The sequence below is a fragment of the Paramormyrops kingsleyae genome, chromosome 7 (assembly GCF_048594095.1).
Source record: "Paramormyrops kingsleyae isolate MSU_618 chromosome 7, PKINGS_0.4, whole genome shotgun sequence".
Classification (NCBI taxonomy): Eukaryota; Metazoa; Chordata; class Actinopteri; order Osteoglossiformes; family Mormyridae; genus Paramormyrops; species Paramormyrops kingsleyae.
The window spans coordinates 12,405,587-12,432,665 of NC_132803.1; the positions used below are offsets into that span (position 1 = coordinate 12,405,587).

Here is a 27,079-nt window from a genome sequence, read left to right on the forward strand (position 1 = left end):
GAGGTTGCTAAACTGTGATCCACAGCCACCCTGCTGTGTCCAGCCCTCAGTCCCAATCTCCTTTTAAAGCAGCCCCATCAGGAGTGTGTGTGTGTGTGTGTGTGTGTGTCAGGAGGTGAAATATGAAGCAAAATATGAATATGAAGCCTCTCGGAGCAGAAAAAGGGCTTAAATACAACGTTTAAAAACATCTCATTCTATTTAGATAGAAAAATTACTTTAAACATGACTATCATGTGAAGTAACGTATAAAGAGCCCCCCCCCCCCCCCCTCCGCACACCCCCTTGCGCCTTAATTATTAACATAATCAGGAAAAAAAATGTCTGCTTTTATTAAACTTTGTTCCTCTTTTCTAGCATACCATTACGCAGCTGATATAATTACCTGAAATTAAAACGAATATCAGCGACACCAATGCACGTCACTTTAGATACGGCATAATTTTACTTATGCATGTGCGTCTGCACGAAATATGTACTTCGCAGTTTGCGGAGTACATCCGCAAAAATGTAGTTTTGGACATATTTTATACTTTTTTATTCTCATTCGTCTTTTGACTAAATTTCACCGTATTGATTCCGTCATTTGTGTTGGATATTGCAGAAATCCTTCCTGTGCGTGATCTGTAATTACCAAAAAATGCTTATTACGCTGAAGTGGCACGTGATGCCAAGTGGGTGCACGTGTATGTTTTTTAACAGGAAGGTGGAAGTTTTCCTCTGTATCGTTATCCGGAGTGAATCTGACATCTGTCACTCAGGACACAAAGTAGATGCTGGAAATCTGTAGTGGTTTGAATGGAAAATATCGGTGGGGACGTTATTCATGGAGTGTGATAAGGCGGAAAGGTCTTAAATTATTCTGTTTTTATTCCGTTTTTAATGTAGCCTACAGTTATTTTGGATATTGGGTTTAACGTACAGTTATGCTGAGAACGCCATGAAAACATTGGTTAAATGTTCTTAAAACCAAACCGAAATTTTTCTGCTATGATGTCTGTATTTCTTAAACACACGCCAAAATAACGTATTTGAATTTACTTAAATGAGGAAGTGACCAACGCAGACTGCAGTTTTAAACCAACAGAGACATGGGGGATGTTTCATTACACTAGTTTTACTTACAAAATTAATTTTAAAGGATGCCGAAAAAATTAAGTCTTCCTGAAACTATAGATAATAAGCAAGAAACATAGGCTACAGTAGCTATTGTTCAGTACAGTGTTATTATTCGTGATTTTAAACGGAATATAATTTAATAGTACGCCATATAAAATAAAAATTTAGGCCTACATTATTTCTAAAATAATTTACCGTTATATATGGAAAATGAAAACACTGTCTCGTTTTGAATAATAAAATGATTACCTATGGAGTACAAACAATATGGACTGCTAATAAAACTGATAATTCATTTAAATTCGTTGGCACAATTTAAAATGCTTTCTATGCAAATGTAATCCATGTGATATTACATTGAATCTGTACAATAATATGTGTCTTCCTTTAAGTCACCGGGTATATATTTAAAGACACGTCTAGACAATTTTCACTCTACACTCTTCATTTCTCGAAATGGTTCAACTTAGGGATTTTTAAAAAAAAAGTCCTGTAATTAAACGGGGTTTGGTTTAACTGAAATTATCCTACTATGTAATCTGAGGCCAGACACGCGAATAACAGGAAATGCTGCATGGCGCGTCTTTAATTTAACTTGCTTATTTTCCCATTCACTCTTAGGCACAATTGTGCTCATTCTCTCTGTTTGGTTCTCTTCATATATCCTCATCTGCTTTATAATCACGCACGTAAATTGTAATATGTATTAGGGTTATTTTGTTTTAAAATAAACGTGGGCTGTGGCCGCACTATAATTTAAAGACACATTGAAGATGTAGCTAAAACTCATAAACACCATTCAGTAAAAATACTTGATGATGGGGAATGATAATATTTTGCGATGCTTTTTTTTTACAATTAGGCAATTTTACACGGTATTAGGCTATTTGATACCTGCTTAGTTCACATGTAACGCTTCAGCGCTCATTGTACACATCGGTGTATAAATAAGTGGTGCCCGCTGACTTGGTGATAGAGGAATTAGAGAGAGCAAAACTTAATTCATGGTATTACCCTATGAAATGCGCTGCAGCCAGTGAGCAGACCGCCCCTATTCGCTCAGGTTGTGCTCCTGGTGTGCGAGGTGATTGCATTGGCTGAAAGGAGTGTATTTTTTCCTGCTTGCCTCTATTGTCTGAGAGCGCCCGTGTATTTTTTATTTCATAGGTTTCCCTGTCCCATCGCGAAACCCCGATATTCCAATACAGCACAATAAAGGAACTGGAGATCTTTAACTCAAACTTCTGGCTACAGACCTCCGCTCAAACTGTCATGCCTACCCTCGGAAAGGCGAAACCGAAATAACTTTTTTTTTTTTTTTTGTGCGAAGAATGTACAAAAAGACTGCCGCTCGTTCTTGACACTGGAACAGTGGAGGTAAAAAGGGTAGGGGTCGGTATAAGCGGCTGGCATTTTATCCGCTAGCGAACCACGTGAAATCCCGACCTGCATTCAGCACCGGGTGAGCTGTCTTTTTGAATGGTACTTTGGGTTCCCATAATTTCGGGAATACTGTAGGTGAGCACGATCACACCAACGCAGAAAGCTAACTTGCTCGATCGGGCGGTTTGCCTTTTGACTGTAGTGTACGTTTCATGCAGTTGTACTTCGACTCGTCAGACGTGACGCGGATAATTAGGAGGTGGTAGATGATTATCAACTGTCGTAAATCGATATGGTAATTGATTTGTAAGTACAACTTGCATCTTGTCAAATGAGGCAACTTGGCACAGTACAGCGTGAACCGGATCGACTTTTCTGTTGTGAGCATCAACCTGAAGTAATTTGCGTATTGACTATGCACGTTTAAGCGTTTAAGTGATTGCTGTCATTGAGAAAACAACACGCGGTACAACATGCTGTCTTTTAATAATGCGAGTTTTATTCGCATTTTAAGATTAAAACAGGCTAAGCACCATCTTCTGTGCGAATGTTCTTGCTGTTTGGGAAGTGCGTGTTGCATGCTGACGTTTAATTCGCAATGGTAGTTACCTGGCCAGCGTAGTAGTAAAACTGTATTGCTTAGGAATTAGCCATAGAAAGCGGATCGGAGCCACGGGCGTCTGAATCACCAACCACTGAGTTCCGTACATGTTATACTAAGCCCATGTCCTTCGCGTCCCAGTAGCTCCGAGATTTTAACCGAATATATTTGTTGTCATTTTACTTGGATTAGTATGATTAACTTCAAGTAATATGAAAGGACTCAACTTGCACACTCAACTTCTTTTCAACTGTAGTTACACCTGCAATTACACGTGATATATATAATAACGAGGTACCTGTTTGCTTCTGCTTGAATCAGTTCTGGCGTAATTAAATTCTTCCGTTGTGTTCCCTTTGTCATATAATACTTTTGCAGTGGGCCTGTGCGCTCCGTGCCCACCTGTTCACTTTTCCAAAAGTAGACGCATCGCCGGCATTCCTGATCCCCTCCATCGTCCTCTCCCCTTAGGGGAATTGTAAAAAAAATACTGCTGGCCACCACAATTTGCACTAAGTCGGAATGACGCTCGGAGACCTCGTTTGTATCTCGTACTAGACAAAACTGAAATCGGCTACCCATCCATTGCCGGCCCACTGGCATCCAGTGTGCAGTACATAGCATGCCCAGTCCGGCTGTGCCGTAACAATTTGTGCCGTAACAAAACGCGCCAGATTTTCATAGCGTTTTGCTCTTTCTGCTTGTGCACGATTAATGTTACTTGTTCCTGTTTTCTTCACATCTGCTGCAACAGAACCCTGTTGACGGATTGGGAAACGGTGTGACTGTAAGGCTGTCCTGAAGAGGTAGGCTATAATGTCCTTGTAAACATGATATTTTCAGTACCTTCTTAATAGCATTGGCTCAAAAGATTCTATGAATCTTTCACGAGGAATGTAATTAGGCCTACATATAATTACAATATCAGTCATAGTATTGCATATAAAATGTAGATGTGAATATAGCAGTAACTTCTCACTATGAACCTTGATAAAAAAAAAAGAACCGTGCTTTTATTTAGGTAATTGATTTTAAATTGAACGCATTAGTTGTAAATACAGATTGCAAAGTAAAAATTAAATTCTGCGCGTCTTCCAGCAAATGCACGGACAACAGAACTTGGTAGATGTTGAAGGTGCGTGTTGTTTTTAGCTCCAATGTGTTAGGGCTTTGGCTGAAACGAGGTGTGTCACCTGCTAGCGCGTAACCGCTTCCTTCCGGATTCCTTTGCGTCTTTCTTACAATATTCCGGTAATCTGGAGATGCTGGCGTTAAGCATAAAACGGGTTTCTTTTTCGGCATTCGCATCCCTGACGTTAATACTGCACAATGCAGGTTGAAATGCGTACTTGTAAGTTGTTATACATAAAAAGCAATTGCAACTCCTGCATTTAATATATAATTTTTACATCCTTTTTAGTTTAAAGTTTTACTCAGAATAACGCGTATTTTCCTGTTATACCCTTATAATTAATTATTGTCGTGTGATGGTTATTCTGGATTAAGAAATGCAGCTTTTGGGCACAACACGTTATTAATGCCCTATCAGCAAGTCAGGACGGGTGGTAACTTTAAGGCAGCCGGCGCACGTGAGCGACAATGAACCTCGGCGTATAGAAGCAGAACCCGCGCTTAATTAAGAAATGCGAGGTTAAAGAAGATAGAAATGCGCTGTATGCTGGCAACGGCGCATATTTAGATCGGATAGTGTTTCAAAGGCAGTTTTGATTTGAGGCCTGTCCAACTTGGGTTTATTCCGGCCACCATGACGTCACTGCATGTAGTGACCGCGAGCAAGCATGCAGTACTACAGGCGCATTCCAGTAATTGGAGACTACAATAACTGAATAATCAAAACTAATGGAAAATGCTAACTGTAAGCCTATGTGGGCCATGTATACTTGTCCGATAAACTGAATAGGCTACATTCAAATTACGTGGAGCAATACATTTTACGGAGGAAGGCACGTTTACTTTGCAATTTTGTGATATAATGGCTGCATTAAATAAAGATTGCGTCTGGGGAAATACAAAAAAACAATCTGCTGGGCACTTGTTCATATACAGTATAAGTGTCATAATTTAAACTATTGACTGGAGTGTTTATCGGTGTGCTAAAATCAAAATTTACACTGACACAGTGAACTAACTGCCTCTAAAAATCCGAACAAGACAAAGTTATCTGACGTAATATTGATGTATATGCTTCAGTTTAACTATTATAATATCAAAAGAATGTAATTCAAGTACCATGCTGTGAGACGAATTAAAGCAATATTAAATCAAAAGGATAATGTCAGATTTCTGCTGGCGGAAACATTTCTCGTATTTAAAAATTCTAATTAATCGCCCCGAGCAGCTTTGATTTGTTGTTGACTATTTAGAGTTAAATGTCTTAGTCTTGGTATGTCTTGGAGCCGTTAATTTATAAGCCTTTTTTTCCTTTTTGACCCCCATAGGTCACATAAACAATTCTCTGTAAACGCATGATTAATTTCACAGTAGGGTTACTGCATGCATAACTGACATTCTCTACATTATGAAAATAGGATTTTTTGCTGCTGACTTAAATAGAAGGCAGAAGTTAATATAATGATACTAATCAAAGCAGAAGCCGAGATACTACAGTAATATCCGTTGTGTTAATAATTAGCAGTCTAATTTATTTTTAAGCACTTGTTTGAGACAGGTTTTTATAGGCTACATATTGTGGTAATTCAAAATGATTTTGAATCAGTGCATTTATTGTCAAATGCATTTCGCCTGGTTCTTTTAAATATTAATTATGGCGCTTTCTGTTTGAAAATAAATTCAATCATATTGATGGGACAAGCCGTGCATATTGCGCTTGTTTTTGCGTGACGTTGTTCTTGATCGGCCCACGGCTCCTCTTCATTTGCCGCGCTGGCCATTATCATTAGGTCGCTATTGTTGTTCCGGTCCGCAGGAAAGCCTGCGCGCGTTAGCGGCCGCGTGGCGTTGCGCTGGAGGGATGTTGCATAGCCGAGACAAAAGCGGCGACGATGGGATCTAAATGAGGTTTAGAAAGGAGCAGATGGGACTCACTCCTCATTCTTTCAGGACCACTTGGCTCTGCAAGTGCACGTGGAACCGTTAATATTCATTGCTTTAATCACGATGGAAATTGAGAAAATAAATAATATCAGACGCGCGTATATATATATATATATATATATATATACACACACACACACACACACACACACACACAGATATATACACACCGACCGCTGTTTAAATACTCGCATGTTTATGTTAGGCTACTATTTGATATGTCCGGAAGCTCTGTAGATATTTTAGTAATTCATATGAAATGTACAGAATGTAATTCGTCTCGGTATACATTGTAATCTCTATAAAATATTTTCCTTGCAGTCTGTTCTCCACAAGAATTTCAAATTATTCTGCGGTTGAAATTAATCCTAAAAATTAAGGAAATAAAGCTTGATTTTTAACCTTGATTGAATGTTAAAACTTTTTCTTGGATTTCTTTTTAACCACTGTCGTTCACTTTTGTGTATAAAGCGCATGTCCCAAGTCACCTGCATGAATGTCTTTAGTGGAACTTATCTTTAAAAGGGTGATTTATGGAGCTACGGCAATAATACTGTATGTCAGTAGGAATGCGTGAGGTTACTGATGAGACGGTCGGTTTGTAAATGAGCCATTTGTTCCAAATGATCATTTTGACCGTTTTTAGCGTGATAGCAGTCGATTGCTGCTACAGTTTTCCACTCCCTAATGATGAAAAAATGACAGGTCAACGACTGAACGCCGTCTCCGTATCAGCTCTTACCACCCCCCCCCCCCCCACGAGCATGCCATTATTGATTGAATGGGCGAATTTCAGCGGTGGGAAAGGCTAAACTTACAAGTACGCTATTTACAATACGACTTGTAAAATATACTATTATTATTGTTATTATTATTATCGTTATAGTTATTGCTATTAATAATAATAATAATAATAATAATTATTATTATTATTATTATTATTATTATTATAATAATTGAAATTATTGTGTAAAATGAAAGAGTGAGGTATTATATTATTGCGCCATGTAGGATACCACAATATATTTTCTTTGTGTTAATTTTACTTGCATTGTTTTAAAAGCATATAGCCTGTAATTCTTTAAGTTAATAAATGGTTCAGGTCTCACTCAGTTCAAGAGTGAATAATTTGGGCTTGGTACAATGTAAGAGTATACCGTTCTGAGTAGAGTATAGCGTCTTATGTTTAACACTTGCTTTTATGAAAACATTTCGCTGAGTTTGGTGGTTATTTTTAACCCGATATTTTAACCATAATTTGTGTAGTTTTTTGTGTAGTGTATTGTCATAGTTATAGTTTTCAGTCGAGACTAATTTGAACTGGCATTTTCGTTATAGAAGTTATATGGGTGCTAACTGGAACGTAATCGTGATTTCAATTAATATTACCACTTTTGGTAACGTGCATAATAAACCTTGCTTCTGCTTACAGCACACAAATATATATATTTATATATAAATAAAATTTTCTTCCCCACTGGTTGTGTACGCATATTATTTTAAGCTGTCCAAAAGGGAAAAAAACGCGAAACGGGCTTCGGACCGGAGAAAAAAATAATTTCCCAAAGATGAATATGTGATTGTCAGGCAGTATCTAAACCAACTACTAGCACAATTAATATAATTTACTTAAATTTATGACGATTATAAATACCCGTGATTAATAACATCCGAAAAATATATTTGGCCTAAATAGGGTTTTGGGGTTAACGGGTCAAAACTGATTATGAGTCATTTTTGGTGCAAGGTGACTGCCGCTCACCCGAAGCTTTCATCGCAGGAGTTGTGCGGCGTGTCTCCCTTCTGACATCTCCTTTGGATCCGGCACCCCCTTCCTCCCATAGTGTTGTTAACAAATCGCGTACATATGGTGCGCGTCGATTGGTGAGATTGGAGGTAAGCGGCGACGGCGGCTGCGACTGCGGCGGCTGCCTGGGGCTGTGCTGCGCGCATTAGCCCCTCTTTACGTCGCTGAGTGGCAGTCAGAGAGACGTCATTGGCTCCTCGCCACACGGCTTTTCAGCGCCAGCGCCAGTCCAGGGGCAGGAACTGCGCCAATCACCTCGCGTCCGGCGGCATGCCTTTTTAAAGGCAATAAGTGTACTGAGGATGTGCAGTCATTCCTCCATCGCCGACAGTTAACTAATTCGGGCGGCAGAAAGCGCGGCTTGTTCCCCACAACGGACTTTATTTCCTGTTTCTTTGGTTATTTACGCCACTCTTGTGTATCCGATTGCCTGTGACGCAGATACGGATAATGCCCCATTCCGTTATCTAGTACCACTTCGGATTTTTCCTTATTGGAGGTAAGCGAGTTATGAAATATTACGTGCTTTTAATTTTTAATACTCGATTGGCCGTTAAAATAATTAAGACACATTGCCGTTGTAAGGTCTGATAAAGTCGTGTGCGATTTTCTTTTTATCTTCGTGCCTTTTTGATAAATATACTTACATAAATATAGCATTAGCCTGTTATTCTGTTAATATGTGGTTTATTGGGGTCGCTTTAAGTTTGTCTAACTAAAACTGTTTGTAGGAATGTCCGAAAGGCATTTATTTACCGAAATTCATGGCATACCTTGATTAATGGAAAATGTCACCGTGTTTCACGTTTCCCAGTGTTGCGTAATTTAAAGATGGATAAAGGTGTGTTAAGCGCTTTTTAAAATGCTATTTGAAAAAGCTTTTCTGTTGGTATTAGGCTACCTTTTACCTGTGTGGATAGATTAATTCTAAAATTACTACCCGTACTGGCCCACTATTGCTGTTAGGCTATTATTAAACTGCTCATTATGGAATTTAATTATAATGATATACTTTTTCTTAACATCAGAAGAGTGTGAAGAGTTAATTGCACCAGCAATTACCGAATCCACACATAACAAAAATGGACCGATTGTGGAAAATTACACATATCGGACTGAAGTAACAATTTTCCCCATGTTTTCGATTTTCTGATTTTAGGCAGCGGCAAACTTGAAAATTAATTGTATTTATTAATGATTCGATCGAAAGATTTTTGTTGGAAAATGCTGAAAATTGAAAACTGAAATAAATAGTTTTAATTATAGAAACACAATGAATGAACGCACTTTTTGTGCGCGGTCTCCAAAACATCGCTTTCATTATAAAGTCATTCACGCCTGGAAACCGATATTTTTTCTTTTGTTGGAATTATCCTTGTAAATATATTCAATTTAGTTCAAAACAACAGCATAGTTTTCTTACACAAGTGTACAATACATTACGTGTCATTTATTTTTTCTCTTAATTTAAAAATGTATATAATTTATTTACTTTTAAAGCCATGCATTGCACCTGAAATTAAACGTATTATTTCTAAAATTTAATAAATTGACTCTTTCTTAGTACCTTCATCAAATTATTATTATTATTATTATTATTATTATTATTGTTGTTGTTGTTGTTGTTACAAATTTTGTCATCTTTATCATCATTGCTAATAACAGTAATAATAATTAATTACAGTTAACTTGAATTCATATAGTCATTGTGACTGATTGATATTATATTTGATTAATACTATAATAATCACACCAAGCCAATGTCATTTAGTTTTGATCATGTAATATAACACTGAAGTCAGGTAAACCATAGACGTTTGTCATTATGCTGTCATTTTTACAGTAATATCATGTCTCTCATGTTGAAGAACCATTTAATAGCTGACACCCAGTACGGGTCGTGCACTGTGGTGCTGGTTCACATGGCCCTATGGCAGAGTCCCATCTGGGATCAGATCTACAAAGCCCTGGGTTTGACACCCTCTGACATACACCAGCGGTGATCTGTCCTCTTCTGTCTCCTGTCCCTGGCAGAGGGAGAAGCTGTTTGCCATTGGTGGAGCAGCGCCATGGAAAAGGCCCTCCTCCCAGGTCCCAACGACATCGTGATGGCCACGGCACCCAGCCCCTTTCAGCAGGAGCCTCTCACTCCACCCCGGCCTGGCCACCCGTCTTCCCTGAAGCCCAACCAGGTGGGCCAGGTGATCCTGTATGGCGTGCCCATCGTCTCGCTGGTCATCGACAGCCAGGAGCGCCTCTGTCTGGCCCAGATCTCAAACACGCTGCTCAAGAACTACAGCTACAATGAGATCCACAATCGGCGAGTGGCGCTGGGCATCACCTGCGTACAGTGCACGCCCGTGCAGCTGGAGATCCTGCGGCGGGCGGGCGCCATGCCCATCTCGTCGCGGCGCTGCGGCATGATCACCAAGCGGGAGGCCGAGCGGCTCTGTAAGTCCTTCCTGGGCGAGAACTCGCCACCGAAGTTGCCCGACAACTTCGCCTTCGACGTGAGTCATGAGTGCGCGTGGGGCTGCCGCGGCAACTTCGTGCCAGCGCGCTACAACAGCTCGCGCGCCAAGTGCATCAAGTGCTCCTACTGCAACATGTACTTCTCGCCCAACAAGTTCATCTTCCACTCGCACCGCACGCCCGACGCTAAGTACACGCAGCCCGACGCCGCCAACTTCAACTCCTGGCGCCGGCACCTCAAGCTCTCTGACAAGAGTCCGCCGGAGGACCTGGCATTCGCCTGGGAGGACGTCAAGGCCATGTTCAATGGTGGCAGCCGCAAGCGGGCCTTGCCGTCATCCCATTGCCCACCCATGGGGTCCGTCAAGGGCGTGGGCTCCGTCCTCCCTCATATGATCCCGCCGGACCTGAGCCAGAAGCGGGGCCGTTTCGATGAGGACGAGGACGCCGATGCCGGAGGCCTGTCCCCCCGCAAGCACCCGCGCAGCTACCCCGTCATCCCGGTCCCCAGCAAGGGCTTTGGAGTGCTGCAGAAGTTCCCTACCAGCTCCCTCTTCCCTGGGCCCTACCCCTTCCCCGCCTTTGGCTTGTGCCAGCAGAAGAAAGATGACGGCGAGTCTCCCGGGGGCCAGAAGAACGGTGGCCTCTCTGGGCTTCTCTGGCCCAGCCGCAAGGACGCTTTCTACCCCCCCTTCTGCATGTTCTGGCCCCCCCGGACCACCGGTGGCATCCCTGTGCCCACCTACCTCCAACCGCAGCCCGGCGCCCTCGGCACGCTGTCCGAGAGTCCCTCACTACGGCAGGCTTTCCTGGACCTCTCGGAGCAGGGCGAGGCTGGCGCCGGCATCGGGGCAAACACCCGAGCGGGGCTGTTCGAGAGCGAGTGCCCGCCGCCTGCCCCAGAACCGCGCCCGGCGTCCGAGGGCTGGCTCAAGCTCCTGGACACGCCCTCCCTGCAAGCCCGCAAAGCCAACTACCACTCTGCCTTCCGGCCCGTGGTAAAGGACGTGGAGAGCATCGCGAAGCTCCACGGCGGTCTAGAGGACTTCGGATCCGACCGGCACCTCTCTCCTGGTACCAGCTGCAGCTACCAGAGCGAGAGCGGGCCGGACAGTGACGAGGAGCAGGAGGTGGACGTGGAGACCAAGCAGGATGAAGAGGAGAGCGACTTCGCCAGCAGGGGGCAGCAGCAGTCACAGCCATGCGGCCTGCACCTGCGGGGGCTCGCCGAGGGCGCGGGGGACCGGAGTAAAGAGCCGGGTGCCTTTGCCGCCGTTGGCCCCGATAATGTGGAGGACAAGCCGGTCTTGGCTGTCACTCCACCTGCCAGTCTGAAGGAAGCAAGCCCCATTCACGTTTTGCTGGAGGACACAGCCTACAAAAATGTAAATATTCTCTCAGGGCTGTTTAGCTAATTATTATTTAAATGCGGCTCTAGGCGGAGTTGATCTATATGCATGACAGGATTGATAGCCAGAGCTCCCTGCAGAAATGGGCTATTCAGGGCACTGTGATTTCCCCTAATAAGGCCAGTCTTGTATTGTTTAATGGCTGTGTGTTACGTGTCTCCCTTTGTAACCCCTGCCTTGTAGCCCATCTAATCTTTAACCCGTCGACACTGAGGCGGTCAGGAGCACAGGCGCCTCAGCTGCTCAGTGGGGTGGTAAAGGGGCAGCTGATTATAACATGGTCATGCTTTCACAGTACCCAGTGGAAAACTGGGCTGGCTGACGAAGACGTGTGCCTTTCATTTGGACACACACACACACATTTATATATATATATATATAAAATTTATTTTATTTTATTTTTTCACGTATCTGCTGGTCTTGGCAGTTTTTTTGCCCTCACTTGAATATTGTCTTGCCCTGCCAGTAGGGGGCGGCACTCAGTAACCTGCCCTGTATGTCTGCAGGCCCACAAAAACAGCAGAGACGGACAGATAGTCTTCACCACCAAAGAAAGCAGCAGCCATTCAGGTGAGTAGCTTTCCTGCACTGCCTTTCTGCACCTTAAGGAATTTATTTGTTTTTATTCAATCAAAGCATGCAATGTAGGAGACCTAAATAATTTTCTACACATCATTGCATTGTAATATGCCCTGAGGTGTGATGTTTTGTTTAGAAAATGTAGGGGGGGGGAAATGTGTTGATTAGTCGAAGATAAGTGCTATTTGGGCTTGATGAAACCACGGAAAAGCCATATTCCTACGTTTTTAAAAGAAATTGCACTTCTTCAAACAGTAATGAGATATTTAGATGTTGCAGATTGGTATTCATGCCTCCAGACAGAAGGCTGGATTAATGGTCCCTCTGTTTTCTCTGTTCCTCCCCCCCCCCCCCCCAGCCCCAGACGAAAACAAAGACCAGAGCAACTTCTTTGTCTCAGAGACAGACCCTTCCGGAACAGAGTACTGGAGAGAAAAGCCAGGTACAAGGGATGCAGGTAGGCAGGGGGGGGGGGTGGGGGGGGTACTTATACGTGCAGTGCAAAAATCGTGAGGGAGGAATAGCGATGAACAAACAAAAAAAAAAAGGAAAGGAAAAGTTTTTATTTCTGATTCCACTGTTTGTGGGTGGGGGGGCACGTTGAGATGTAGCCTTCGAGAGTTTCAGGAATAACATGAATTAATAGATAAAAGAGGAAATAAGGAGATAACAGAGAAGTGGGGCAGCTCCTTACAGTGTCATTGGCGAGTCCTGTTGGGACCGTTAGGGTTCAAGCAGACTATCAGCTCAGCGCCGGGAAGGTGACAATCACCATTAGAACAATGTAAAATGGGGATAATTGCCTTTCCTCTGCGAAAGCTTCCATTACAAAGATCACAGCTTAGTGCCTTTTATATCTGTCAGAAAGACATTAAAAGTGTTTTATGACATCTGTGCCAACATTTATATTATCTGGCGATAATGATCTCTTCACATAATGTATAATATATTTTGAAAAATTACACGAAACAAATTAAATGAAACCACCTTTGGTTGATTGGTAAATGTCTCCAAGGCCTCTGTGGACGTGATTAGAAGTTCTGATTCCAGAGAGAGCCAGGCAGTGTCTTAAGGAGAGTTCTGTTTCTTGGGAGAAAAATAATCTAATTTTCCATTTATGTAATGCAAACTGCCTCGGCTTTGACTGTTCACGGTTAATTGACTGTCAAACGAGGTTGTTAGCCCGAGGCGGCGTCTGAAAATTTGCTTGTCAAATGAGACAGAGAGGAGGAGAGCTTGCGCCTTTCCGAGGGAAGGGAAACGTTACGGGACTTAGTAGGACCAGGCGTGAAACGGGGGAGAGACAGTCAAAGAGGGAGATTACATAGACAAATAGCTTGGATTGCTTCATTTAAGGCATTTTGGCTTGCTGGGGTTGTGGGTGTGTCTGTATGTGTGTATTTGCAGAGGTGGATGAATGTGCTTTGAGTCCCTTTATAAACACAAATATGAACTTACACAAAGCCAGATGCACGCAAACACACACACACACACACACACACTAACAGATACTAACACACATGCACAAATACACACACACACATAAACACACACACACAAAGCCAGATGCACGCAAACACACACACACACACTAACAGATACTAACACACATGCACAAATACACACACACACATAAACACACACACACAAAGCCAGATGCACACAAACACACACTAACAGATCCAAACACACATGCACAAATACACACTCACATACACACACACACACAAAGCCAGATGCACACAAACACACACAAACACCATGGGTGTGAATCCCCAGGCTGATGTGTTAGCTTCAGGGTGCCAAGACAAGAGAAAAACAAGATGATATAAGAGCAGAGAAATCAAAGTGGTTTATCCGTGAAACAACATGGCAATGTGGAGAATTCAGTGTTCAGCTCTGCTATGTTTACTGAAACCAAATTCTGTGCATTCATAGTTGGATATTTGCCAACTACATATATAAACAAAAAGTATGGCATGACAGTTTATTAATATGTGGCACTATATTTTTATATTTATGTAGTTTGCTGTAGCCTACATAAAGGTCCAGCATAACAGACTTAAACAGACAAATTGCAGTCAGAGAGAAAATTCCTTCTGATTTACATATTTTACATCATCAGACGGTGTCATTTTGCCCTTCAGGACAGTCATTTACACGAGTAGCTGGCTGTGGGTGTCCTGCTGTTTCAGCCTGTGGGGCTGAACATGGCTGCTTGTGTCTCCCTGGCATGTAAGGCCCAGTCCGACTGAAGTGGAACAGCGACACACTGAGAGATGTGTCAGTTCTCATCACTGTCCACAGCTTAAGGTCTGAGTCTGTGTACAGAGGGATCGCCTTCCTGGATAGCTCCAAACGAGGGCTTTGCTAAGACGAAGTCAAATTTCTGAGCCCCCAAATGTTAAGGCCCATTTGCTCGCTGTGGGTGGGTTGAGTGTTCATGCCAAGTGAAATTGAGTTCCTTGGAGTAACTGAGGGATGTGGGATTGTGTCGCCACCTGGTGGCAAGAAGTGGAATTGAAGAAGCATTTTAGGTTTGGCTTTAAACGTGTACTTTTGGAGCCATCTCACATTAAGTCAAAAGGCATGTAGCATGTAGTAAAATGCTGGGTTTGAACTCTTCCCAGAATTTGTTAGATGCCCCCCCCCCTACCCCGTTCGATAACATCTACTGAGGGGACCCCCCCATGCCATAATTTACCAAGGTAAATCAGTGCCAGACAACCCATGCAATTTACTATGTAAAATGGGGTAATTGTGTATTGTTGTGCTGAATTACAGGCCGGTTCATATTTGTTACATTGTTTTCTCTGTCCTGGTTTTTCACAGGTGATCAAAGCCAAGAAGGCAATTCACCCGTGTCTCTGAAGAAGGACGTGGAAAACATGGAGAAGGGTAAGTGTGTTCAAACAGCAGCCGGTGGGCTGCTGCTAGATAGGCTGTGAAGGGGGGAGTCTAATGCAGCCATCATGGTGGGCCGATATCAACAGGAGCTCTTTAGGGAACCAGGCAAGCCCTCCTGTTTTGACTGCTTCACTCACTCCAGAGTGTAGAAAATGGCAGTAGGAAATAACAACACATGATACAGAAAAACAGCTAAATGATAACAGAAAAGGCTGCGTGTAAAAATCTAATGGACTGTTAAAGCATAAACTTGTCTGAGCATAGGTGTTCAGGGTTAGGAGTCTGGGTGCAGCCCGTGCTTTTGTGCCCATCCCATGATGTCATCGTTTATGTCTCTGACCGTCTGACACCCCCACCCCCCAGAGGAGCTCCAGAAGGTTCTCCTGGAGCAGATCGACCTGCGGAGAAGGCTGGAGCAGGAGTTTCACGCGCTGAAGGGATCGGGCCCCTTCCCCGTGTTCCGTGAGTGAACACCCCCCCCCCCACCACCCCACCCCCCGCTCAATCCAGGAGAGACCCCATCTTGCACGCTTCAGTTTTAAGCATGGCCATAATCGACCGGACTTGACAGTCCCCTGTTTTTTCTCGACACAGATAACTTTCACGACCAAATGAAGAGGGACCTGGCCTACAGGGAGGAAATGGTGCAGCAGCTGCAGATGGTAGGGCAACCCGTGTCCTGACCCGGCGATATTCATCATGATGGCTGGAGCCCCGTGTTTAGGCCCTCCACTTACTTAGCTTTTTTTTTGGGGGGGGGGGGGGGGGTGGCAGCTCTGCCAACATGCAGACGCCGTGCTAACACACCAAAGCGCAGCCTCCCAGCAGGGGACCGCAGGCCCCCATCCACACGTGTCACAGTCAAGCGCTCAGTGTAATGTGAAACGGGTGCCATGCTTCACAGACCATATTTATCACAGATCCACATTCATCATTTAAGCAAGAACGAAAAAATAAAATCAGAAACAAACATAATAGCACTGCCTCTCGTGACAGATCGACTCCAGCTGTGCAGCTTGCATCTGCTGGAGCTGAGAGTTAGTTTCGGATTAATCACTGAGGACAGGCGGGCCTTTGAAGGGGAGGAAGTGCGTGCGTGCGAGTGTGTGGAAACGGCGAGCCGTGGCCACCGCCAGTCCTGCAGGACCCCAGCGGTGTGTGCGGTAACAAGCCCTGTGCTGTGTTTCAGATCCCCTATGCAAACATCATCAGAAAAGAAAAAATTGGCACACACCTCAACAAGAGCTAAAAGGTACGTGCTGGGACTGAGCCTCCTGGGCTCTGTTTCCTCAACTCTGTGCCATTTGACTTAGATTTATGCTAAAAAGGCAACATTGACCCAACATCCTACCCAATGACACGGTGCTCATGTATGTTGCATGACCTTAACCTGCGTTCCACTTTTAAGAACAAAGTGTAGATGTTGGATCGTTTACCTTGATCCCTGCTCCTTTCAAATAACAGTGCATTCACACTGATTTTACAGGGCAGTGGGCCAAAAGTCATCCTCGACCTCCACCACCAAAACGATCACCTCTGGGGGGTATTCCATCTGAGGATTTCCCACAATGCAACACAAGTGACCTCATCCCCATCCCTTGGACTCTGTGTACAGAAATAAGGGGATGACCTGTCTCTGATAAGGGCACAAAACTCAGCCACAAGAACTATCTGAGAGAATATACTGGAAGCTTTGTCCCACATGATTATGACAAGAGATCAGCTTTGGTCATGTGATCAAATTTAAGTCTTTCCCAAACGTCAGTCTGTACAGTGGTCCCTCACGTCATTTCCTCGTTTATTTGTTTATAAAGCTGACTGTGCAGTATAATCTCGGTCATGGAAGTGGTGATGAGAGATGTAAAGAGAATGCGATGAGGACAGGCACTCTGAAGTTAATGGCGGGAAATGATTAAATGAGCAGAACAACACTACCTTTCTTTGGAAGTGGAAATGACACATTTATGGAAAAGCTACTGTATGAATGTTATTATGAACCGTTTACGCAAATACATTTAAAATGTGTTATTGCAGTTTCTCTACTATTTATGTGGATAAATAAAAGTCTATGACATATTAATCTGATTCTTTGCATTTTGTTGTCCTTGTTTTGGTTATGCAAAATGGAGCGTGAAAACCGATAATCACGCAGCAGCCTTGCTGATACACCAACTATCTTTATGTATATGAGGTCAGTATGAGAAATGGCAGATCCTGGTTGTTGGCTTTTTCTGCCATGGTTTTCATTGTACGGTGGAGGTGAGATCTCAGCCATTCCCTGGACCCTAAGTGGAATGCAGGACACGTCGTGTGGCTGTACATGCTTGGAGGGTAAATTTGTATCCAGAAGATGTGCTGTCCCGATCTGAAGTGTTGAATTTGGTGTTCGTTCAGCACGTGAAAAACGTCACAATTCTGACACTTCCTGTATGTTCCTGTGAATCTGACTACACCCCTACCGCTTGCCCCACACTGGTCATGTGATCCATGTTACTTCCCCTGCTTCAGGTCATGCAGAGCTTTTGTGCCGAATATGGAGTCCCGTGTAACAGCGGTATTTTCCCTTCTTTTGTACCCCCCCCCCCCCCCCCTCACATCACTTACGGAGAACAGGCCTCTGTAAGCAGAGTATCTGAGATACACACCTCCTCCCATCCCCTCTGCTTCTCTAATCTTCACGCTTCATTTGAAGTCCTCAGCTGGCTGGCTTCCCTGTCGTACTAATAGCCTGTGACTTACAGTATGTCTGAAAGGCCAAGACTCCCTGACTCCTCTCCTTGGTTTGTTCATGTGTTATATTCCTTTGCTTATTGTAATTCCATTCCATTATAGGCGATACACTTTGGTTGTCTTAAATATGTTTAATGTAATATTTGTCTGTTCACCTAATTGGCCATCATTAAGTTACCCCTAGTGTTGACAGCTGCTAATGTACACTTCTGTAACCCTCTGACTGAGGCTGACATTTCTTAATGAAATGTAGGGGTATTGAAACAGACGCCCAGAATGCCGTGGAAATGGCAGCATTGAGAAGACCATGGCAATTACCCGTATCCTCCGTGTGCAAATGCGAAGCTTGCTTTTGTATGTAACTTGGCCCTATTATCTTGTTACTTACGGACTTAATTCAGCACCAAAAGTCAAAAGGGCAGAAGACAGCTTTGTAGACAAAGAACCAAGCCTGAATATTTTTAATTATCAGCTTTAAATGTTTTATCAGGCGGTCTGCCTGCCTATTGGGTCATCTCATTCTAATGACTGCATGCCTCTTCTCCTTCGCTCTGGTCTCTGTCCGAAATGGGTGCTTATATTTCCGCACCGTGAGGCTCAGGTGTCTGCCAGCGTGCTCGGATTTCTCCCAGTCTCTCTGTGGGTCCTCTGTGTACTTTCATATATAGTGGAATGCTCTTTCAGCGAATTGTCTGAGCGTTACGGATCACGTGAGATCAGGAACACCAGCCTCTCTCAGCTCCCATGCATACCCACCATGGACCTCCTGGAACTGGGTCTGCACTTGTCATGACTGTAAATGTCACACATCTGCCTTGTACTGTGTCTTCCTTCAAACTACCTCTTCAGTGCAAAATCATGGGTACATAAATGAATTAGTCCATCAAAATTAAGAGAGGAGAGGCACAGGAAAATACCTCATGTCCAACCCATTTCTCCTCAGATTCTAGCACTTTCAAGGAATGTAAATGTAATATAGGTAAACATCGTATATATGTATTACCTGTCACTGGGTTAAAACTGTGCCCTTTTCTGATTCTGCTATACCAAATTAATGAGGCGGTTTTCACCCCAGGTTCTTTCGTGTTACATGTTCGCCTGGTAAATAACTGCTCTTTAGTCATGACTTCCAGACGTGCATGCTGCAGCGACGGGTACTTTTCTTTTTACGAACGCGTTCCTGTGCGCGCTGTTTGTCCCTTCTCTCTTCCTATACACCAACACGTCAGATACACTGAGAAGGTGCCAGCATGGCGTTCACTCTGTACTCCCTTATTCAAACAGCGATTTTGTGTGTCAATGCCGTTGCAGTTTTGCACGAAGAACGGTTTCTCAGTAAAAGTAGGTGCCTTTAACATTTTATATTTGATGCAGATTATATACAGATCCTCTTTCAGAAAGCGATTTGTTGATGTCCGTTCACGGTGCAGATTGCCAACACACCCAGAACGATCACTTGTTCGGGAACTAATACAAATGTTTGAATCTTAATCCACAATAAATTACGGACTGTAAATTTAAGTCAAATCATCAATTCAGCAGGCACGTCCGTATGAAACGTCACTTTTGTCCGTTTAAAGTCGGCCAGCTATAATGTGTTTAGGGAAGACTTTTGATAGAAATAAATTTGGCGTAAAACGGACATACATCGAAATGTGTGCCTTTACCATAGTTCGTATTGGGTAAAATACACATTAAACGTTAGAAAATATAGCCCTGTTCAAAATATAGAAACAATGGGATAACAACGCACTGGGTTTGTATCTTTTTTTTTCTTCGTCGTAATAGTCGGCTGGGGTGCGGATCAAGGGATTGGAGGCTTCGGCGATGAACCAGGAATAAAAGCTCAGCTGATGAACCTCATCCGCTCTGTGAGAACAGTAATGAGAGGTACGTGGCAAGACACGGCGTTCAGGAGGTGGACTGGGGCTTATTCTTTAAACCTTTAGAAATGGCTCTATTCCTTGGGGTATGCGCGGTGCAAGATGCATTTTAGTTCTGATGATATTTGAAAGGATGTTTTGACTTTATAAAATAGAGCTTTTTATTGATAAAATCAGTAATGCTGTTAGATGTTGCTTTTTTTTAAAGTATTTTGTCTTAGCCTGGTGTAAGCAGAGCATGTGTGTGCTCCTTTTGGAGCACAGTGTTTTGCTGTGGTGAATGTACATTGTCCTCTCTTGTGTTTTGCAGTGCCCTTGATAATAGTGAATTCAATCTGCATCGTGCTCCTGCTCCTGTTTGGGTAGGACACACGTCTGAAGATACTGAACACGAAAATGGACTGACAGTGCAGGAATGAAGACTATAAAACTAAAAGCAGACTGTTTTTCATCATTGTCATTGTAATTATCATGGGTGCAGCCCAGTGGTTGGCATCAATACCTGGCGTTTGACCAGAGCCACCCCCCGTTCCCCGGAGATCTTAGATGTCACTTTAATTTGTTTTTTTTTTATATATATATGTATCTTTGGACTAAAGTGAAAAATGTTGTTTCTGTTCATAGAGGCAATGAATATTCATAAAAGCTTGTTAAAGTGAACTGTAGTTGCATTATATTGCTCTTTGGAACTTTTGCTGCTAGCATGTAGCTAAACCATGCGGTGGCCTCCCATCGCGCTGACCTCGTTTAGGGCTGCCACCGGCTTCTGCTCGCTTTCCGATAGTTGGTGCTGCAGCCTAATCCCACTGGATTCGACACAGATTTCCACCATGGGTGTCTCATTTAATGACATGCCAAAGGGTTGTTGGAGGGGTGAACTCATCGATGCCCTGTAGACCAGATTTAACACATGACGCTTTGGCTTGCGCTGTCATCATCCATTTTTTTTAATGTAAATAAACCCTGATCTCCTTCAAAGAGGATGTTAATTAAAAGCAGAACTCAAATGAGGCCAGGTGTCTAGTGTACGGCCACCGTGGAGGTTGTGAGCGAGCCGCATTTCGACCCCCCCCCCCGCCCCCCATTTTTGATGGTTCTGTACCGTTTGCTCAGTCTTCTCCTGAGTTAGCGAGGTTGTGAGGCTGACTTGCTGTCTCCCCAGCCTCCCTTCGGGTTTCCTGACTCTCTGAGCCCATTACTGTGTTCACGTCTTAAGCTTCTTAGAGACTGCAGTGAAGATCAGGCTTTCATGTGTCCTTAAAAGCACAGCCATTCAGCCCAAGACTCATGGCTGTTTTATTTTGGCGGGACTCCCCCACTTTGACATGTAGTGCTTTCTCTGTGAGAAAACTGCCCCCCCCAGTTGGCAAATGCAAATGGAACTGTTAAATAGGCCACTGAAAGCGTGTCAGACACATGTGGACTGCAGCAAGCTTTACAGTGGGGGAGGGATGGTCTTTAACTCCAAGCAAAATATGGTATTAACCCCCTATTGCAGTTGTTTTGGTCAATAAGTATGACGGGCATGTTGGCTGACCCCCCCTGTGACTTAAATTCTATGGTGAGGCTCTAGCTTCACGTGTAGTGCATCCGGTCTCAAAAAGATTTGTTCTATAATTCACATGCTCTGGTTTTTCTGACAGAATAAGTTCATTAGCCCTAAGCAGAGAAGTGCAGCTGTCAGATATCACATGACTGCTCTTTTCCAGCCCTTTCTAATCAACCCTGGAGGCCACTTGGACTTCGGAGCTCATTCACAGCGAGCTGCAAACCAGCAGTAACACGGCTTAGCAGACAATGGCGTGTGGGTAAATGTCCCAGCTGGAGAACACAGGAACCAGTCTTCTGTTTGCACTTCAGATTCATGCCTCCTGACCTTTTCAGCTCAATGTGGATGATCAACATACAGAAAAGACGATCTGAAATTGATTTATAATGTCTGTTTAGATTACTAGAGAACCCTTTTTCAATAGAACTTAATCTAAAATATACAGAACTGATTTTGTTGAATTATAACATTTATGGAAGGGACCAAAGCTATACATCATCTTTACAATTAAGTCATAAAGCAGGATGGTGTCACTTGGATTCCTGTAGTGATGGATCACAGGTGACAGGGATGGCTGGGTACCCACATGTAAGGCTATACCTTTTGCTACAACATCACTTTCTCTTAGTGTTTATACAGATATGTTTGCCTTACGGTAGATGATGATATTGAGACTTTGTGAAGGACTTTCTGCTACTTATATTAAATGGAAAACTGACATGATTGTGCTAAACTCCTACGGGCTTTGTAAGTGCCACTAGCTAGCCATTCTGATATTGCTCCTGTTTCGCCCTAAAGTTAGGTCTTGGCTTATGCAGTTACTGGCATTCTCCTGCCATTGGAAAGGCAAAGACTTTTGTAATTATGACTGTCATAGTGAAAAACCAAAATACAATATTCAAAATGCTAATTATGCCAAAATCACTAACAACTGAATAAATATCTGTTCCACTCTGAGCATTTATAATTTTATTACTATTAAATTGTCAATTTCACTATTTTAATCAACTGTTGTACATACTGTTTTCCATTACATTTAACATTCAGTATGCTTCCAATAAGTAGTAATGCTTCGAGTAAGTAGCAATTGTTTTCCTGTCATTTAGATTGTTTCAGAAGCATGGCTGTCTCTCTAATGTGACACATCTATTCCTCGTTTTTAAACCACCAGTTTGATCCCATGCTCAGTCTTAAATGACTGTCAAAGTTACCAGGATGTTTATAACCCCCCACAATGTACATCCACAGCAGCAATATTTGAACACCGTACTTACAACCCTGTGGGAAAAGTGAGTGAAAGTTATATATAAAATGTTTTACCTAACGAACACCTGGCGAAGGCTCGCGGGACCTGATTTTGCTAGGTTTGAAATGGTATTAAGATTAATGACATATTATATTCTACACGTGTTCATAAAAAATTATACTACGGTCTTGTTAATAAACATTTCAAATTCAAGGCAGAAAAAGCTCTAACAAATTAATATAAATGATTTAGGTGAGGCATCCACATCAACCGTCATAGCGTGGACGTTTATTCGAATACAGGCGATTCCAGATCGGCGCTTGGTTTTTTGCTTGATACTAGTACTGAGAGCTTGTGGTAAGAGATCCTGATTCGAGATCAGTGCGGACTTGCGGTCCCGTCCTTGCGCCAGAACATTTTTACATACTCAGTAAAAACATTAATCCAAAATATTTCATATTGATTAAAGGGAAAACTGCTTTTATTAAAGTGATTAATTTCATACAAAAATTCATGCTAAAATATTCAGGCAGAGCCTCGGCCACCTCTGTACTCTGTCAATACACACATTTGCCCAGGTAATGATGCCGCTTTTCGTATTAACTTTGCACAATACATGAAAATAGATATCGCTGTATTTATACAATTTGAATGGTGCGACGATGGCATTAAAATATATGTGTTATATTTAAGCGCAAATTTAGCAGTTAGCCTCAGTGTTAGCCTGTGTTCACGTTTCTCCGCTTATGTTATGTCATGTATCTGACATTTCCACGTATTTACACGCTCATATTAAGGCTGCTGGTTTGCGAGGTTCTCTGTATCGGTGTCGCACGCTAAATACCATTCTCAAAAACCGGAAATAAAGCTGAGACTGAGAACGTTTAAGGAATGTTACTTTCTCTCCGGTGTATTTATTTTACGCTAAAGTTAAGGTTTATGATCGGGTTTACAGCAAGTAAGATTTGGACAATAATGACCCGCTATAAGCGTATCTATCTACCACTGCGTTGGCGTCGCTTTTGAATACATTTTAGTTATATATACCCAAGTGATATGACCTAAAATGACGACTTTTTGGTCCTCGGCACTTGACCTCCGGTTGTGTTTAATCCGAATATCCTATACGCCTCTGTACTCAGCGACCCCGCTGTTACGTTTTCGTGGTCTCCCACTTCGTAGCTGAGTTTCTGTTGTTCAAAAACGCTTCCTCTTTGCAATAATACCACTTACAGTTGACCGTGGAAGATGTAGCAGGGAAGAAATTTCATGAACTGACTTATTGCAAAGGTGGCATCCTGTGACAGTACCACACTTGAATTCTCTGAGCACTTCAGAACGACTCATTCTTACACAAATGTTTGTAAACCTGACTGCATGGCTAGGTGCTTGATTTTATACACCCGTGGCAATGGGTCTGAATGAAAAACCTGAATTTCCAATGCTTTGTGATTTACATGAAGGTCCATGCATTCTGGTTCTCACTCTCCCATGAATTCTTGTTTCTGTGAAAAGACATTGAAGGTGGGAATAATATACTGCACTACTTTCATATATTTTAATGATAAATTTGGCATTCCCGTTACTTTAGGCCTGAGGAGCGTGTATCAATTTCAGTGATATTCGTCTTTAAAGTTAGAAATCTACAGTGATGATCTTCGCGTTATAATCAATATTGCGCCCCCTGCTGCTTAGATGTGATGTAGACGTTTGCTAAAGGTTATGACTTTATATACCAGGTGATGCCATGGCGGCCAGACAGCGGCTGAAGGCGGTGCTCATCGACCTTAGCGGCACGCTGCACATTGAAGACTCGGCCGTGCCGGGGGCCCAGGAAGCCTTGTCTAGGTGGGCCAGGCCGGGCTCCTAGCATGGACGCTAGGCAGAATGGCGTGGTCCCGTTGCCATTCTGGCTCTTCGCTCACACCTCCCTGCGTCTCCCCGCCAGGTTGCGGCGAGCCCCGGTGGCCGTGCGCTTCGTGACTAACACCACGAAGGAGTGTAAGCGGACTCTGCTGGAGCGGCTGTGCCGGCTGGACTTCGACATCCAGGAGCGAGAGATCTTCACCTCGCTGAGCGCCGCCCGTGGCCTGGTGGAACGTCGCGCTTTGCGGCCCCTACTGCTGCTGGAGCACAGCGCCCTGGAGGATTTCTCAGGTGAGCATGCCCCTGTCCCCCTGCTGCTGCACTGGTCTGCCAAGTGGGGGGTTAGGGTTGGGAATAAATAAATCCAGCAGAATAGCCCCCCTTAACACTGACATTATGACTCAGATTAATGTGTGCCTCGCCTTCCAAATGTATAGAAAGTTTATTTAAGAAGGTCGGCCCGGCTGGCCTTGGTCCCCGTTGAAAACTTATTACCGAGTAGCTGAAGGACATCTGGAGCTGCAGACGAGGCGCAGAAAGCAGTAGCTCCGCAGTCCCCCTGGGAACTACCTGTTTGCACATGTGTGTCGTCCTGTCTGGCTGTAGCTGTGATCTGTGCCGTCAGATGCGTTATGGTGACATCGGCTCTCCCGCTTACCGTTCAGATCAGCACAACCACACTTCGTTCTGTGGTGGAGTGGCATGCCATTTTAGCCCTTTTAATGTACCTTAGCAGTTTTCAGTAAACCTAAACCAAATTAATTGAAATGGAAGCAGACTACGACTAAGGGTTATATTTGTGATTAGATGGCAGCCAGGAAGTTTGTGTGCGATGGGATTGCTGGCCTGCAAAGGAGGACCAGAAATGACCTTGGGCCTTTTTCCTGTGCTGCAGGCATCGAGACCTCCGACCCCAATGCCGTGGTGATCGGGTTAGCCCCCGAGCATTTCAACTATGAGACGTTAAACAAGGCTTTCAGGTAACGTGCTTTTTACACAGGTGTGGGGGCACTGCCCCTGCCACACACCCGATGTGCTTGGCGCTGCGAGAGACCTGTTTTGGAGTTCAGTTTCAGGCCATCAGTACTGAGCAGTTTTAAGATGCAGGATATTCTGGATTGACCTCCAAATCCAGACAGTAGGCACCACCACCATAGCCTGATAGCCAAGTTAGCATGAATCTGGCAGTATCCTGTTGGCCTGCAGTGTTAGTCACTTCCTGCATGCATTTCCCGTTTACATTAGCCCCGATCCTCAGCACTGACTTCTGCATCCTTCCCTGTAAGGCTGGTTCTGGAGGGGGCTCCCCTCATAGCTATCCACAAGGCGCGGTACTACAAGAAAAAGGATGGCCTGGCCTTGGGTCCGGGGCCCTTCGTGACGGGCCTGGAGTACGCCACGGATACCCAGGCCACGGTGGTGGGCAAGCCTGAGAAGACTTTCTTCCTGGAGGCGCTGCGGGACCTGGACTGTCAGCCTGAGGAGGCCATCATGATCGGCGATGTGCGTGAACACAGGTGGCCGCTAATGGTGGAGCTGAGCATCATCCGTGAGGGTGGATTGGTGGCCCTTTGGATTGGTGGCCCTGTCCTTAATTAAATCAGTGGCTAAATGTGAAGTGCATCTACACATTTTTCACCTCAATCCACAGGTATCGCTACTAATGGACATGCTGCATCTGTATCTTTAACAGGATGCCAGAGATGATGTGGGTGGAGCTCAGAACTCTGGAATGCTGGGAATTTTAGTTAAAACTGGTAAGAAAGGTTCTAAACTCCTCCAGTAGTCTGCTATTGGGGTAACGAACAGAGATGCACCCACTCTGCGAGGGCCCCCTTGCCAGAGCTGACGGGCTGCATGCGTTTGTCCTCCAGGGAAATACCGGGCCGGGGACGAGGCGAAGATCAGCCCGCAGCCCCACCTGACGTGTGAAAACTTCCCTCAGGCCGTCGACCACATCTTGCAGCACCTGGTTTGAGGGAGGATGCCCGGTGAAGGGGCTGTAAGAACCTTGTCTGCTACACGAATCACGACTGTACAGCAGCCAGGAAGCCCACAGCCAGGGTCATTACCATGAAACACCTCAAACTCACCATGACGACACTCCTGGGCTTTGGGGGGCAGGAGGAACCTAGTGACTGAATGGACCAGTGGTTGACTCATGGCGCCCTGTGAATCTAACAGCTACAATGTAATATAACATGTTTCATGAAAACTGCTTAATCGTAACCACTAGATGTTTTTTTTCCTAGAGTTTGCTGAAAACCTTCTTCAAGACAGGTAGGACAGTAAAGTGACTGAGAGTTTAGTTTACTCTCAAATCAGAGTTTGGTCAGTCGTCAATGCTAATTCATGCACTGCTGTGCATAATAGCGAAACTGACACGATGCAGTAACCACTTACCCCTGTTAAGTGTGTCAGTAAAAGTCTGATTGCAACAGATTCAGAGTGAA

The 27,079-nt window shown here is 43.9% G+C and overlaps 3 protein-coding genes across 10 annotated transcripts; all 3 read left to right on the forward strand.

Annotated features, from left to right (window-relative positions):
- The first annotated feature begins 2,294 nt into the window (after positions 1 to 2,294).
- Positions 2,295 to 17,371, forward strand: skor2 (SKI family transcriptional corepressor 2). 6 transcript variants are annotated; one of them, XM_023808329.2, is made up of 10 exons: positions 2,295 to 2,581; positions 3,858 to 3,909; positions 10,020 to 11,842; positions 12,373 to 12,436; positions 12,804 to 12,902; positions 15,278 to 15,343; positions 15,716 to 15,814; positions 15,947 to 16,014; positions 16,542 to 16,604; positions 16,839 to 17,371. In XM_023808329.2, exons 3-9 carry the CDS (start codon positions 10,055 to 10,057, stop codon positions 16,599 to 16,601), a joined length of 2,244 nt encoding a protein of 747 aa, XP_023664097.1. In that variant the 5' UTR covers positions 2,295 to 2,581; positions 3,858 to 3,909; positions 10,020 to 10,054; the 3' UTR covers positions 16,602 to 16,604; positions 16,839 to 17,371. The 6 variants fall into 6 exon arrangements, with proteins under 6 accessions (XP_023664097.1, XP_023664098.1, XP_072570404.1 ...); XM_072714303.1 differs by lacking the exon at positions 2,295 to 2,581 and adding an exon at positions 2,784 to 2,808; XM_072714304.1 differs by lacking the exon at positions 2,295 to 2,581 and adding an exon at positions 2,843 to 2,882.
- Positions 17,372 to 19,265: 1,894 nt separating this feature from the next.
- Positions 19,266 to 20,625, forward strand: ier3ip1 (immediate early response 3 interacting protein 1). Its single transcript, XM_023808626.1, has 3 exons — positions 19,266 to 19,423; positions 19,871 to 19,972; positions 20,276 to 20,625. Exons 1-3 carry the CDS (start codon positions 19,333 to 19,335, stop codon positions 20,329 to 20,331), a joined length of 249 nt encoding a protein of 82 aa, XP_023664394.1. The 5' UTR covers positions 19,266 to 19,332; the 3' UTR covers positions 20,332 to 20,625.
- A 2,413-nt stretch (positions 20,626 to 23,038) lies between these two features.
- Positions 23,039 to 27,068, forward strand: hdhd2 (haloacid dehalogenase-like hydrolase domain containing 2). 3 transcript variants are annotated; one of them, XM_023808623.2, is made up of 7 exons: positions 23,039 to 23,117; positions 24,500 to 24,608; positions 24,709 to 24,917; positions 25,522 to 25,606; positions 25,913 to 26,129; positions 26,320 to 26,383; positions 26,501 to 27,068. In XM_023808623.2, the coding sequence occupies exons 2-7, from the start codon at positions 24,508 to 24,510 to the stop codon at positions 26,602 to 26,604; spliced, it is 780 nt and encodes a 259-aa protein (XP_023664391.1). In that variant the 5' UTR covers positions 23,039 to 23,117; positions 24,500 to 24,507; the 3' UTR covers positions 26,605 to 27,068. The 3 variants fall into 3 exon arrangements, with proteins under 3 accessions (XP_023664391.1, XP_023664390.1, XP_023664392.1); XM_023808622.2 differs by lacking the exon at positions 23,039 to 23,117 and adding an exon at positions 23,235 to 23,338; XM_023808624.2 differs by lacking the exon at positions 23,039 to 23,117 and adding an exon at positions 23,368 to 24,284.
- The last annotated feature ends 11 nt before the right edge of the window (positions 27,069 to 27,079 follow it).